The sequence below is a fragment of the Lissotriton vulgaris genome, unplaced genomic scaffold, assembly GCF_964263255.1.
Source record: "Lissotriton vulgaris unplaced genomic scaffold, aLisVul1.2 SCAFFOLD_902, whole genome shotgun sequence".
Lineage (NCBI taxonomy): Eukaryota > Metazoa > Chordata > Amphibia > Caudata > Salamandridae > Lissotriton > Lissotriton vulgaris.
Window position 1 is genome coordinate 792147 of NW_028240880.1, and position 16279 is coordinate 808425.

The 16279-nt window shown below is 45.3% G+C and overlaps 1 protein-coding gene across 1 annotated transcript in view; it reads left to right on the forward strand.

Annotated features, from left to right (window-relative positions):
• The window catches only part of LOC147672503 (peroxisomal reductase activating PPAR-gamma-like), a gene marked incomplete at its 3' end in the record, with an annotated part of 88733 nt that overhangs the window by 48793 nt on the left and 23661 nt on the right, over window positions 1–16279 (forward strand). The window contains exon 3 of the mRNA XM_086947988.1: window positions 861–1036. Coding sequence (XP_086804114.1) covers window positions 861–1036 — 176 coding nt within the window. The remainder of the gene's footprint in view (window positions 1–860; window positions 1037–16279) is intronic.

Below are 16279 nucleotides of genomic sequence, written 5' to 3' on the forward strand. Positions count from 1 at the left end.
TTGCCTACATTTGTAACTCAACGCAATGTCTGTCCACCCTTGAAGCCTATTAAATTTAACATATGACTTTCCAAATAAAGACAGACCTACTGTCTGTCTCATAACTACCCTTGTCATAACTTTTCATAACAACTGATCAGGCCTGTCTCCTTGCTGAACGGCTTGTCACCATAACCAACTCAGTCCTGCTGTGTGGTGGATAAGCTTCCCTGCAACACAAAAAGTGCAAAACAAGCACTCTTTGTCAGTGGACACACATAACTTCGCCCCAATGAAAGTCTGTATGCAGCTAATCAACATTTGGGTGGAGCGAAATACCTTATCTCTGTGGTGTTTCTTAAAGCTCTTTTTCTGTTGCCCACATAAGATCTGGTGAGAGCTGGAATGTTAATCCAGTTCTAAAAGGGATGTACCATTGGAAGGGCAATCCTTCAGATTGATCTTTTTCTTTTTAAGACATTCTCAGAAACAATAAACAGTACATTAGAGATGTTGGCTTTTAAAGGATGGGCACCCGTATTTGTGATCTGCAAGCAAATCCTTCCAAATTCTAACCCTGAGCAAAGAGTTGAACAGGGCTAGCAAATGGGGGGTTATACCTCCACCTGTATTGTTGATTACGAATAGAAGATGCTGCCATTCATGATTTTGTACCTTTTCTGTGTTGAAACTGCAAAACATTTTTTTTTACCAAGAATAGAAAAGTCAATTTCCTGTTAAATATCTGATAATATTTTAGCAATTAAAATAACTGGAAGCTGCCTCTCAAAAGCTACTAAACAGTTAAAAGATTGTGAAATAACATAACCAAAAGCTGAATTGTAACAATGTTATTATTTGCATTTGACATATTTCTGCAGGAGAAGTGTGAGTAAGTGGAAAATAATGGATATCACATCAGTGGCAATTATCCCACTGCTGCTGGGGAGTGTGGGTGTCTTTGGCCTCTACAAGCTGCTTCAGAGGCTGCGGACCAGAGCGTATATACAAGACGCAGTGGTTGTAATAACCGGAGCAACTTCAGGGTTGGGAAAAGGTATGATAATTTTTATCTGAAAACTAGTCTACTTAAGTATCTTGAAACTTGTGTTTTGTGATTTTTTTATTTTTAGGTATTTCTTAAAGGCCAGACCAAGCTCTAAGGAAAAGCATATCACTTTCGGGGAACACTTGTATTGCAGCTGAAGTATCTCAAATTAAAGCTGGTATAATAGGGCAGTGCAGTTTTGGCAGAGATGTCTAGTGTGTGTCCAGGAGGGCCTACTACATGTCAGATTTTCATGATAACCAGTAAGACACTTTGCTTGTAAATTCTTCTTACTTAGATACCCTGAAACTCTCGCATGGATCCACAAACCTTGGAGCTGCTTTGGACTCTGCAAGTGTACGGGGTGTGGTTGATCCTGTCTACAGAAACCAGATTGTGATGGGGAGAGGGTCATAATATGCAACTGGACACCAGGTGTAAAGTGCGGTGCAAGACTGTATCTATCACATGTGGTGAAATGTTAGGCCACCAACGCACATTCTAGTGACCAATGATCTGGGAGCCCCAAACTCAGGAGACACCTCCCCAGATCTAATGGATGCACTGGAGAATCAGTGATGTTTATTTCTGAGAAAAACAAATTTTTAGTAATTTTGTCCAAAAAATATGTGCTTGCATTTGTGGCTTGAAAGTGCGAACATTTATTATTTTATAGCAGGTTTGTGGTAAAGGATGTAATGCAAGGAAAAGGATGGCAAAGTGTTTTAATGATCTCAAAACAATATTTTGTGGAAAACCTTGGGCCCTGAAATGTGCAATTACCTGGCGGTGAAAAATGTTATTAAATCTGAACATAGGGTCATCTCTCTCCACATTTTGTGAGTTTCCCCGTAACTGTAATTAGAAATTGTCTGAGATATATCCACACTCCTTTGAACGCCTAAGATTTCCATGTTGGTGTTGTTAGAGCACAAGGTTTTATATTGCAGAGAACTGTTGATTCGGTTGAACTTGTGACATTGAATTTTGTGGATTGCTGGGGGAAAGAGATGAATAATACCAATCCAGCACTATCAGGTTTCTTTTTGGCGTTTCATATCATTAGTTTGTGTTTTTGTATGAATTATTTCTGTGTTAAAATTAACATCTTGTAACTGTGTAGTGTTACGTAAGATTTTGAAAGCAGAAGAAATCAGTCAGACTAGCTTTTCAGTCAACTTCTATTCACGAGAGGATGGCGGTGCACTATGTGTAGGGTTATGTAATGCAAATTATCACCTTGGATTCCCTCCATCATGGTCCTTTTGAGGGCCAATTTGCAACACATTGCCACCTGGTTTATGAGAGGGAAGGCAGACCTGGTTCTTTACTGTAGAATTCTGTCTCTGGTAGACAAAAGAAGGACATCCTCCACTCTGACTTGTAATACTCCCTAGTGAGAAGGCTGCTATCCATGTCCGTGCACGTTGATATGATCCACTAATCAAGTTCTTTGTTTGGCACTCTAGGGACAACTGTTGTGCTTCACAGGAGGATAAACTTTTCCCTTGATGTAGATCATCATGAGTCCGCTGTCCACACATCTGTCACTATTTGTGATCATACTGGAGGCCCAATGTGCGGCATGTTCACTTTTATCAGTTCCTCTGCAGCAGGTAGAAAACAGAGAACATCCCTTCCAAAGATTCCTAAGTGGTGGGTTGTGGTAGCTCTCTGTCAGGATTCAGGTGAGACAGTAGATCCACAGGGACTGAAGGTGCTGGAAATGGGTGGAGAACAGGTCGAGGGAGGATGAAACATCATCAATAGTCCATTAACTGTTAGTGACCCTCATGTACACCATTCCTGGGATGGAATTATTTCCATGGCAAGAGGGGTAGAGCCCTATTTAGTCCTTGTGATAACTCTGTCCTCTCCCTGGGAGCGCTTTCTATGTCTGCATTGGCTTTCGATTCTTTTTTAGTTAGCACTCGTTTTACATTCCTTTACTGTTGTTTTCCTGTTTGTTTCCCATGATTCTTTATAACTCCCTATCTGGAATTGTTGGTTGTGCCCTCTCTTGCTACATTTCTTATACAGGTTTCCCTGTGTGTGTTCAACCACATCCAGAGGGCTGAACCGGATTCCAGGTCAACTCTGGGCTCGTCGTAGTACCATCCGCTGTTAAAGCCGGCATGGTTTATTTCATCTGTTATTTGTTCTTGTCCTCCAGCTGGTATATTGGACTTACAGTGTGCCCTCTCTCTTCAAGCAGTTTAGATCAACTTCTTGTTGTAACATCCAGACAGAGTGGTGCTGTTGCAGATTGGGCTCCAGTTCTCGCTTTCTTTCTTTCTTTCTTTCTTTCTTTCTTTCTTTCTTTCTTTCTTTCTTTCTTTCCTTTCTTTTTCTTTCTTTTTCTTTCTTTTTCTTTCTTTTTCTTTCTTTTTCTTTCTTTTTCTTTCTTTTTCTTTCTTTCTTTCTTTCTTTCTTTCTTTCTTTTCTTTCTTTCTTTTCTCTCCCGGTTTCTGTGTCTGGTGCAAATGTCCCATCCTTTCCACCATTTCAGGGAACCTCCAAAACTGACACCCTCCCCAATTCATCCTTCTCTATTGTGGAATACAAATCTGCCATAGAGCAAATAATTGAACTCTTAGCTTTGGAAAAATGAGAGCCAGTGCTTGCCATTATGTGTCTGGATGACAAGTTACCTTACATTGAGGTAGATTCCACGCTGACCAAAAGGCAATGAAATGGTTACCTCAGCGGTACCAGGTGTAGTATTATATTAATTTAAAAAATGTGTTTGCACACTGAGCTATATGGAATTCCATGAGAGGGTAACAAGCTTTTTAATGTATTCCACTCTTGTAAAAAGAAGTATACTACTTTTAGAGGCCCTCTTGTTGTAACAGATTGTTCCCTGGATGATGAACTCCTTCTATCTAAAGACAGACAAACTTTTTCTTGGAGATAATCCCTATCAAAATAAGGAGGAGTCACAAGTTTAGCCTGTATGCCAGAAGTTTTGTCCATGGTGGAATATAAAATGTATTGAACAGAAAGCCAATGGTGGGAAACACGTGCTGTGACTTCAATATCGTTTTACATAAAGGGCTGGGTTTCGTTCCGACACCAAGTACCAATGACTTCAGAACCAACTGTGAGTTGCATAACTTTTTCAGGAAAGTTCACTTGAAAGCATTCTTCGCTAACCAACCTGAGTCACCACCAGTGGATTCAGGTCTACGAAAACCACCACTTTTACTCCAACTGCGGGCATGGTACCACCCGAAATTCTCACATTTGAAAAGGCAGTCCTAAGAGAGAGTGCGACCACCCGTACCAACAATACTTTCTACAACACTTCACGGAAATAAAATAGGCCATTAACCCCTTGCCTGCGTCGGACGGCCGTCCGACGTCACGGTGGGCGTGTGCATCGGACATCCGGGATACATCCGATCTGCGCACATGTTGACATTCCGGCCGCGGTCAAAGGGTTAAAAAACTGCCCAACAATACCTCTATCACTATAAAAGAGGCCGACAAAGGGGGAGCCATTGTCATCATATCTACAACAGACTACAGAACAGAATGCCTGTGCCAACTAGAGGACAGGAGATACTACACTCCCTTGATGGAAGACCCCACAACACGACTGACCATTAAAATCAGGTCCATGGTGACGGCGGCATTACACCTGGGGTGGATTACCAAAAATGAGGCTGAGTTCCTCACAAATGACAACCCAAGAGTACCCTACTTTTACACCATACCGAAAATTCACAAGGGTACCCAACCACCACCAGTGGAGGCCCATAGTATTGGGCATTGGATCAGTTCTGAAACCACTCTCTAAATTTTGGGACCATTTCGCTGACCATTTGTAAAGGAAATCTCAACATTCCTTCAAGATACAAGGGATGTCCTGAACCTAATTGAAGTGCACAATGTGGAGGGCCCTCATTTGGATTCAATAATAACCCTAGATTTAGAGGCCCTCTACACCAACATTCCACAACTAGCGACACCTCGCAGGTTGTGGAAGAGACCCTGAGATCCATCAATTTGTCAGTTCCAACACCCATAAGATTCATCATGGAGTGTGCCCATGTAGCACTCACAGAAAACTATTTTCATTTTGAGGACCGCATGTACCATCAAACCCAAGGGACAACAATGAGCAGTACATTTGCCCCAAGTCTGGCATGTCTGTACATGTCAGACTTCGAGTCAAAATATGTCCTTGCGGTCACCAATCCCTATAAAGACAACATCATCCTCTGGCATTATTACATTGATGACGTCCTGGTATTTTGGAAAGGAGGACTAGCCGTCATCCCTCTCTTTGTTATGTGAGTTAAGAGACTCAACCCTTACCTACGGTTCACGGCCAATATATCTGATCAGGAACTACCCTTCCTGGACCTTGTGATCAGTCTCAAAGCGAAAAGACTGGAGACAAAAACCATTAAAAAAAAACACTGTTAGCCACAGTCCCTTGCTCTTTAGTAGTTTTCACCTGAAAACATTACGGGAAAATCTACCTTATGGGCAGTGCTTGAGGCTCAGGTGCAATTGCAGTAACCTTGAAGACTTCCAGACCCAGTCATCTGAGCTCACCAACCATTTAGCTAGACGGGAATACCCGGTAAGAAAAATGATAACCGCTCATAAGAGAGCACAAAATGCAAATAGAGAGGCACTCCTTGAAATTCAGCCCAAATCTGAAACTGAGCACATCACGTGTCACCACCTTTACTCCAGAATCCAATATAATCAAACTAATCATAAGGAAAAACTGGATGATTGTACATGGTGACCTAGTGCCCAATCCCCCTAGGTTCGTCTTTAAAAGAACTGCCAACCTAAAAGATTTACTGATTAGTGCCAGACCAAAAAAGGATCCACCACCACAAAACCAATTGTGGAACTTGCCTCCTGTGACAGGCCACTACCCTTGCGGACAGTGCATAGTTTGCCCACTTACAGGTGCAACAAAAACAGTTGCGCTAACTGACACGTTCAGGTGGTTATAAAAGAAACACACCAACTGCAATACACACAACTGTGTAGATCTGATCATTTGTCCTTGCCAGCTTAAATATATAGGAATGACGACACACCCTGTAAAAACCAGAAATACAGAACACAAGAGTAATATAAGGTGAAAAAAGACCAACACCAAAATGTGTGCCCATTTCACTGAAATGAACCACCCCACGTATGACCTACATTGGACATTATTGGAATCACAACCCCAAATAAGAAAGGATGTGTTATTCAGGAAGGAACATCAATGGATTTTTAAACTTTCATCCCATATCTCAGGTCTCAATGTTGATACCCCTTGGGTGGAACTGAATCGAATTTGACAACACTCACCTACAACCGTACCTGGGCATCCTCTTCCCGTGATTCTTCTCCCATTACACTGAGTGGGCATAACAACCCTGCCTTTACCACCCACAATGACTGGGCATCCAATTCCTGTGATATTTCTCCATTATACGTAGTGGTCATGACAACTCCGCCTTACCACCCACAATGACAGCATACTATAATTGGGATTTATGGTTCTTAGTGACCACTATACACATCAAGCATCATGTAGTATACCTCTGAACCCTGTTAACCTCCTGTGTAGGCATGAGCACCCCCATTACTGATGGTTCATAGATGCGGCCACCTCTACTTAGTGATAACTAGAGACACTAAGCAACATGAAGCATGGGGCTGTACATCGAGATGGATACAAAAAAAAACACTGACATAGTATTCACCTTCACATATCATGCCAGCAACAATATGGCCCATTTAACACCATTTACTATGTTGCCATATCCAGCGACTAATTCCACCCTTGTCACTAACTAAACCCAATAGGGTATAGGAAATGTCACATCAGCATTAATTAGTATAGAACTCATAGGTCACCGGATTGAAGATCCGCATTAACTGTTGTAACACAGTGTAGGTTCAATAAAGTTAACTACAAAGATGGCCACTACGCTTAGCATTCTAGCGTTGTGACGCTGGGACGCAAAAACGCGACCTTACTTATACACAGTATTCAGAGGCACACACACTGGGACCGGAGCAAGGGTAGGAATACTCCTAGTTGCCACGCCACCCTACGTGAGTATAACTGTCCACTAGCTACAAGGACATGCTGGACGGCAACAATTTGAACTCTGCCGGTAAGATTAAAACGATGTGTGCTCACACCCAGACGCTCGTCTTCTTTCTTTCTTCTTTCCACAGGGTACGAGCAACGAAGTGCTCTGCTGACACCCCCCCCCGTTCTCTCCGACCTCAGAGTATAGGGGTGAGTGGGTTTCCTAACAATCCAACATGGACCAGGCTTATAACGCACTTACCAGATAAGCCCATGACCTCTTTAGAAATTGAGAACAAATGTATACGCTCTTTTGCTGCGAGATGGTGCTAATGTTTTGGTCTAATCTATATGTGTGAACTTGCGTATGGCTCAAACTGAGGGTGAGGTGGCTACCCCTCGTTTCTGCACGTGGGTCGTCCACACATATACGGTAATCACTCTATTTGTTACCCACTATATATGTTTTATTGACTGTGTTCGTCTATCATCACGATTTGGCAGTGATATTTACTCTGTCATCTGAAAAAACCTATGGCTTCCCAATGAATTTAAAGCCATGGAAACAAGCGTTTTCACTCCGTGTTTCTAAACATCGTGACTTTTAATACCGAGCACGTCTACCCCACATATGGGCTCAGACCATAGAAAGATGGACCTTATTGGTCCTGCCTTTCAGATACTATAATATGTTATCCACTGCATTCAGCCCTGTTCTGGTCGCTCTTCTACAAGTACTTTCAACAGCATGCTGAAGCACTTCACGAGGGATACGTTTATTCATCACCTCCTCCTCTCACTAGGAGGTCTGTGAGCCACAAATGGGCTTACCCAACACATCAACCACGTTCTCTCATTTTTAATACTTTTCACCTTTATCACTCTCTTTTCAGGTCTCAGAATTCCAGGCCAGTCGACCTGGTGCTAAAGCAACGCTGGTTACATTACAACGTCAAGAACCAGCATTGCGGTAGTGTAAGAGTCAAGATCACCTTCACCTATATACCGCGGTCCTGATGAATTGCCACCAGACCCGTTAGGGGCTTTTTAGGCAAGAAACATGTCGACCACATGCACCAGATAGACCCTGTAGGACCATTATCTCCAGGAAAGGCTTACAGTTTTTAGTAAGGTTAGTGCACCCCCAGAATTAAATGTTTGACAAGTGCAGTACTAGACCTATTTTAAATTACACTGCACACTCACGACAGTACCCTGTCCACATACCCTCACACGCCCAACGGCTTCATCAAAAAAAGATCTCTGCTAAAGAGCCTCCTCGCGGGTGTCCGTCGGGCACTGCAGCGCCAACCCGACAAGGAGCAGGCCCAATGATGAAGCATAACATCCTCTGGGGTGTGTCAGGGCACTTTATAACAAATCTGAACACTCCCTCACATTTAGGAACGGCACATTGGCATATTTTATAAACTTCAATTAGATTCCATTAGATTTATGTTTTTTGCTGTAAAAACCTACTAGCTTAAAAAGGCCTGGAGAAAATTGATATCTGCACTACTTGGTTCAGGAACATGGGCCCTAAAGGTCACCTTTAGTTTGTCATTTTCGTTATATCTCCATCTACAGGACCATTGCTTGACTTGGGCCCAAATTTTTTTACAACATTACTGGTCTTAGTAATGAATGCTGTGAATTTAAAACTTTCCTCTTTCCCACCCCACCTCCAGTTTTCAGCTTTTCATTTCATCTAAGCTTCTGGGTAGTTGCTTAAATGTAAGATGGGTGTTAGCAATCACTGTTATGTAAGTACCAGGACAGTGATGTTAGTTTGCTTTGTTCTGTATAGATACCTGGCTCTTTGGCTGAACCGGAGCTGCACGCCCCCCTCCCCAAGAGCCTTGAGACCCTCATGGGTGAGTAGCGCGCTTCACAAATCCCTCGATTGATTGATATTGACAATATTATAATCTCAAGAACCTATTATATTGATTTGTAACAGATTAAGAACTCTGAGCCGTTTCAGAGAAATATTTCATGCCAAACTCCTGTCTGAGTTCTAGCTGCCGTAATGCCGAACCCCACTCCATAAGAAAAATCCACATGCTGAAATTGATGACCTTATGTGGCAACTTTTATTACCTCTATATTGGGGTCACACCACTAATGCTCTGATGAGAAAAAAAAGACAAATACAAGGCTTAATTTAATCTCCTACATTGGTATTTATTCTGGGCCACATCCAGGCCCATTATTTTTCCTCATTGTGCCATTACCGACAGGGACCACACGTATGCAATCAGGTTTGGTCCTGCCTCAGTAGAAGTAATCTGGTCTAAAATGCGAGATCATGTCCCCCTGGAAGGGAAACTAAAGTGGTTTTAGACTTGTCGACTTAATCCGTGAGATGCAGTGTGAGTTCTATAGCACAGTGAGCACAGGACCCACGTATGGGCATGCCTGTCCCATTTGAGGCATCTCACCAAGAAAAACAATTGATGCAGTTGATGGGTGGAATGCTTGACTTAATTTTATTCACTGCGAAATACGGTGCTGCATTACAGTTCATCTTTAATTTTCAAATTGGGTCGTTTATTCCCCTTGTTTGGCCACACCAGCTTGAGTTGTTTGGCACAGCGAGCTATGCTGATTTGCATAAGGTTGGTCTCTGTACTGGCACAGTATTTTGTATTTTTAATGCTATAATCCTACCCTATATCCTTGATATTAATAGGTTGGAAATTGTTATACAAACATTCTCTCCAAGAGAGATGGGTTTAAAAAGACAGACAGGTGCGCGTTGCACACACCAAATCAATCCACTCCTGGAAACAACTATGCCTTTTAGTTAGTTCTGTGAATTTCCACAATATATTGTCTTTGTCTATCTAAGCACATTGTTGCTCAGACTTCAATGTAAAACTGTAACCTACACTTTTAATTAAATAATGTAAGCCAAAGGGTGTAAGTGAACCAAAAGGCCTTTTGTGACTTGAAAGCAAAATTAGGTAATGTGTCAATGCCAAAATTTCGATCCACTCTTCAATTCCAACAGTAGCATCAAGCATTGTTGCAGATCAGTGTAACCCCTTCTCTCAAAATAGCCACAGTATGAAGATAAGAAAAGCTCAGCTGTTTTGCAGACAGATTGATTTCAGGGGTGGCTGCTCTCCTGAGTATCAGTTAAATGCTTGCGAAGCCTTCGAGCGTTGCTGCTTTTCCTATACTAAGAAGAGCGAGTCTGACTCTTGAGAGCAAAAAGTACAAGTCAGCTGGTCAAAACACATAAAGTAAGAGATGCACTCACGCTGGATCCACTCTCTAATAGACGCATTCATAATTTCTGAGGAACACAACAGGAAGAGGCTGACAACTGAGTAGTAATAGGATTGTGAGTTCTTGGCATCTTACTACAAATGCTATATGTAATTAATCAGTCAGACTCCAGCCTTTGTTTTTTTGTTTTTGTTATCCTTCTACCAATGCTCTCTGTTCAACTATTCTTCCTTTTTAACTGTGCCACAGTTGATTTTTCACCAAGCTCCTATTGACCATTCTATTTTCTCATTGGCCTATTTCTAGTTTCCCCTACCATTTACCATAAACAGTCTAGCAAACAAATTCTGGTCGATTCCTCCAGTTTGGAACCATTAACTCCAGCTAAAATGTATGATGAAATATAGTGCAGCATGTTGTGTAATGCTTAATTTTCCATCCCAAATTCTCCATTACAGGAGAGTATTAATAAACAGTGAATATCTCAACATATGTGGGTATCCCGTGGCACCTTTTTCAACGGAGAGAAAAACTATTATTTGAAAATAGTATGGCTCAATGCAACATTATATTTTCTTTTTATCTTTCAATAAAAGCATAAACGCATAATTAAAACATTGAAAATTAAAATGGATTTGAAAGTGTATGGAACAGCATTGTTGCCCAAACCCTTTGCAAGAGACAGATAATAAAAGGAAACCGTTTCCATTGTACACTGCATTACATGGTGAAATCTCTACACCTTTTCTGTGAGGCAGCCTAGGAGCTCCACAGCCCCAAACTACAGCTCAGTGACACCTAGACTCTCCTTTTACATTTTACTCACCCGGCCCAGTACAAAAACATGCGTACATGAGTAGGTGTGACTTGCTCTTGACTTACCCTTCAGATGCACATACTAAGGCAGGAAGCATTAAGAATAAGGCCTTGTTTTATTAGGATTCCTGAACATAGATTTCTTTACACAAAACTTTGATTTCAGTGTTTTATTTTGTCACTTAACACAGTGGGCCTGATTCACAGAGGTATTTGCACATCTGAGTTTTACTTAGAAGCGCAAACACCATTTAAGTTTGCAAATTCTCATCTGTGATTTACAAAATGTGGATTTTCACTTTTTATTTTCACACACTTAACTCTGTCACTTTGGCAGGATTTTTGTAGTAGAAATGTACCTTCTACATTCTGCACTTTGCCATCCATCTTCTCTAGTACCTTATCACTCTATTGTGTTGCACAGGATCCAGCGACAAGAGAAAGCTCCATTGGAGCCGAGCCTTGCAAAATCAAAATGTCCCACAGCAAGCAGGTCTTCAGGCTATACACAACCATAGAAATGCACCAACCGGCGAAGATCGGCACCTCGGTTGCAACATGGGAAAAGAAAGAGAAAATGCAACTCCCCAGCCCCTCCCCCCCCCCCCCCATGACGGTGATGCACACATACCACATTCATTCAGCAGGCACACTAAATTTGGAAGAGGTGTAAAGATCTCAATGATGCTGGGCAAACAGCCGAAGGCAAGCCAGTAGAGAGAAGGGTTACCAAGGGACCCCACACGTGCTTAAAATTCTTATAATTACCGAGGAAGATGTCCGCCATTCGTTCCAGGCTCAAAAGCCTCCAGAGTCTTGCGTGCCAAAGGGATATCGCTGGTGCCTCCTTCCGTTTCCATGCCGCCGCCAGTGTGAGCTTGGCTGCCCCCAAGCACAACCACAGAATCTTTTTATCCGAGCGCGTCTGGTGTTCCAGACCGGGGTCCCGCAGGCCCAATAGCACAAAGGCCATAGAGTCCTCTACAGGATATTGAAGGATATCCTTGATATGGGAGAGAATTTCGTCCGAATAAGGCCTAATCACCGGGCAATCCCACCAAATGTGGCGGAAGTCCCCCAGAAGTCCACATCCCCTCCAGCACTTATCCGAGGCAGCCGGATAGATACGGTGGAGCCGAGTCGGACACATATACCATTGCGTGAGAGTCTTTAAGTGAGCCTCCCGTAAGTGGATCGAGTGGTTAAATTGGTTCATGTCCCTCCAAAGCGCTGACCATTCGGCGTCGGTTACATCCCTTCCCACCATCTCCTCCCATTGCTCTATATACCGTGGCCTAGGTGACAGTTCAGATTGAAGCAGTAATTGATGTAGGAAGGAGATGGCTTCCTTCATGGTAGACGTCCGCAGCAGAAAAGCCTCAAATTTCGAGGGAGGCCTCGTAGCTGCCTCCAGCACTCCTGGTGACGTGGCCCAATGTAGCAATTGGATATGCTGATACCTATCAGTCTGCGGCACCTGGTAGTCCCGCACACAGTTAGTGAAGGTCAAAGGATCAGAGCCATGAAACTGGTGAAGCAGTGCCCTACACCCACCCTCCCTCCATGCGTCAAAGGGCCCCTCGGCAAGCGCTGGCGGAAAGGCCGGGTTGAAATGCAATGGCGTGAACGGAGATGGGAAGGTCGTCCACCACTCATCATTAGCCAAGGTATCCCAGACCTTCAGCGTAGTACCCGTGGGGGTACTGATGTAGGCATTCAAGGGGCGGTCCTTCTTCGGTTTCCAGGCCAAATCCCAGATGGACCGACCCGCCACACTCCGGTCCATATGCAGCCAGTGTTTTTCTGATAGCTGCTGCGACCATTCCACCATGACCCTCAATTGGGCAGCCTTATAATACAGATGCAGGTCCGGCAGACCAACCCCACCCTCCGACCGAGGTCGGCGCAAGTCTGTGAAGGACAGACGGGCTCGGCCCCCTTGCCAGATAAATCTCAGTATCTGCGTCTTGAGCTGTCGGAAGTAGGCGCTATCCAGCGGAATAAGTAGAGCCTGGAACAGGTATAAATATTTGGGGAGAAGGACCATTTTAATCGCATGTACCCTACCTAACCAGGACAGGAATTTAGGTTTCCACCTCTCCAATTCTGCCCGGGTCTTCGTCAGGAGGGGCGGGAAGTTGGCCGCGAACAGTTTACCCACCGTCGGAGTCAGGTGAACTCCCAGATAAACAATCGAGCCGGTTGCCCACGCCAATGGAGTCAACGCCCGTACTTGAGCCACGTCAGTTTGCGATAGTCAGATTCAAAATATAAGACTTGCCATAGTTCACTTTATATCCTGCCACATCCTCAAATTCAAGCAAAATCTCCCTAACGCAGGGCAAGGAACCAACCGGATCCGCCACCGAGAACAGGATGTCGTCCGCGAAGAGCGAGATTTTATGTTGCTCTCCCGTGAACGGTATGCCTTTCACGCCTTCATGTTCCCTCACCGCCACCGCCAGAGGCTCAATACTGAGCGCGAACAGCAGGGGAGAGAGGGGACACCCCTGTCTGGTGCCCCGCGAATGTGGAAAGAAGGCCGGCAGGTGGCCATTCACTGCCACTCTCGAGCGTGGGCTGCAAAAGTTTGCCTTTACCATAGTTATGAATTTGTCAGAAAAGCCGAAGGCCACCAGCTTATTAAACAGAAAGCCCCAATCCACGCGGTCGAAGGCCTTCTCCGCGTCCAGGCCCACAAGCACAGCCGGAATGCGAAACCTGTCTGCCTTTTCGATGAGGTGAACCACTCTACGGGTATTATCGTGGGTCTGGCGACCTTTAATAAAGCCAGACTGGTCTGGGTGGATAATCGCCGGCATCAAATCCTGTAGGCGGCTCGCCAGGATCGCCGAGTACAGTTTTGCGTCAATGTTAAGTAAGGCTATGGGGCGAAACGAAGCACAGTGCTCCGGGTCCTTCCCTGGTTTCGGCAGGACCGTGATCACCGCCTCGGCCAGCGTCCCTGTGGACATTCCGGACGACGCCATATCGTTAAAGAGAGCCACTAGAAAATCACACAGCTCGGTAGCATATGTCTTATAAAAGACCGCAGTGTAACCATCCGGACCCGGGGCCTTGTGTAATTTCAAGTGTTTGATGGCGGAGAGAACCTCCTCTCTAGAAATTGGCGCCTCCAATAGGTCGTTCCACTCTCTAGATACTCGAGGTAACGGCAAACGTCGCAAGAACCCTCTTTGTGTTTCTGCGTCCAGGTTGTCACCCGTATACAATTCGGCGTAAAAGCGTCCAAAAATGTCTGCCTTCGTTCCGTCCCGATGTTGCAGCACACCTGCATCGTCTCTGATCCCTCCTATGTATTCCCGCTCCCTCCTATCCCGCAGTTGCCGCGCCAGATGCCTACCCACCTTGTTACCGCATGAATATGATTGTCGCCCCAGTCGCAATAGCATAAGCTCGGCCCTATTGGCATAGTGCGCCTTTAATTTAACCCTCACCGCTGTCAGCGGGCGGAGGGTCAACCTCGATGGGTTGAGTTTATGAGCACGTTCGAGGCCGACCACCTCAGCTTCCAAGGCCTCACGTTCCTTCCTCCGCAGGGCGTTAAGCTGCGAGTTGAGTCCCAGACATGTGCCCCTGATCGTAGCTTTAAAGGCGTCCCATGTGGTCGACAGTGAGGTGTCCGACGGGGGATTAAGGTCAAAGAATTCTCTAATGGCAAGTCGCAAGGCGTTATTAGATGTATCGTCCCTGATCACCGACGCCGGGAAATACCACTTCCGATGTGACGCACCGGGCGGCGACCAACGAAGGCTAAGGACCAAGAGACTATGGTCCGAGACAGATATTGGAAGAATGGCGGCATCTACCACGTCCCCGCGCAGAGATTGGCTAAGGAAAATGGAGTCCAAACGGGAATAGGAATGATGCATGTGGGAGAAGAATGTGTAATCCTTTGTAGTAGGGTGGAAAAAACGCCAGCCATCAACCAGCCCCAGCTCCCCCACCTCCCGCTGTGTCGAAGCAGAAAACACCCCCGTGCCCGCCCTATGCCCCCCTGAGCTGTCCACGTCCTTGTCCCACACCAGATTGAAATCCCCCAGCAAGAACAGATGACCCTCTGTAAAGTCTCCAACCTTCACCAACAAATCCTGTAAATACTTATTCTGACCTGCGTTGGGCAAATACACCACCACAAAAGTGCACAGTCGACCCTGAATAAGCCCTTTGACCATCAACCAACGGCCTTCCTTATCGTTACGCACCTCCATAGGTTGAAAGTGCAGCGCAGCTCGGAAAAGGAGTGCCACCCCCCTGTGTTTCGTAGCGGCGGAAGACCTGTAGATAATGGGATAAGCCATATGTCGTAGCCGCATCTCATCCTTCCGTGCTAGATGGGTTTCTTGCAACCCCACTATGTCAAGGTGATGATCCACCACATATTTCCACACCTTCTGCCTCTTCTGTGGTGAATTCATGCCCTTAACGTTCCATGTCCCTATGCTAATCGGCATTACAGAAATGGACCCCAAACATCTCTCCTGTCACTCCAATCACGCACATCAGCAGCCATTCATCCAGCAATCCCCCCTTCCCACCGTCATGGAACCCCCCCAACCCCCCAAACTCCCCAACTCCAAACCCCCCCCCATTCGAAGAACAACCAATAGCAAGAACAAAGGCAAAACTGTGTAAGCAAATACAGTACTCATCGTGTCCAGAAGTCCAGAGTCCGCAAGGGGCCTTCCTTTCAGGAAGTGGGTCCGGGGGACCAATACGGTATCCCCCATGGCCACGGTCAAGGGTGTCTCCTCCAAAAGTACATCCATACCCCCAGACCAGGAAGCCAGAACCCCTCCGGCGTCGATCCATCAGCAAGAAAGAGGTCACGCTGCACCTGAGCTCTGCTGCGTATCAGCTAATGTAGCCGAAGCTACCGATGCCACTGCGTTGCCCTGCTCCTGCAGGCTGGTAGTGAGGTCTGGTCGCCGCCGATCAGGGGAAGCGCCCACCCTGTGCCAGGAAGACGAGCGGTGGCGCCTCCGAGACGGGGAGGCAGTTGCTTCCTGCGTGGGCGGCACATCCTCCAGACCCAGGAGGTCCTTCGCCACCTGGAGCGAGCGAATCTGTGCGAGCCGGTTCTGCCACCGAAAGATGATTCGAAATGGATGTCCCCAGGA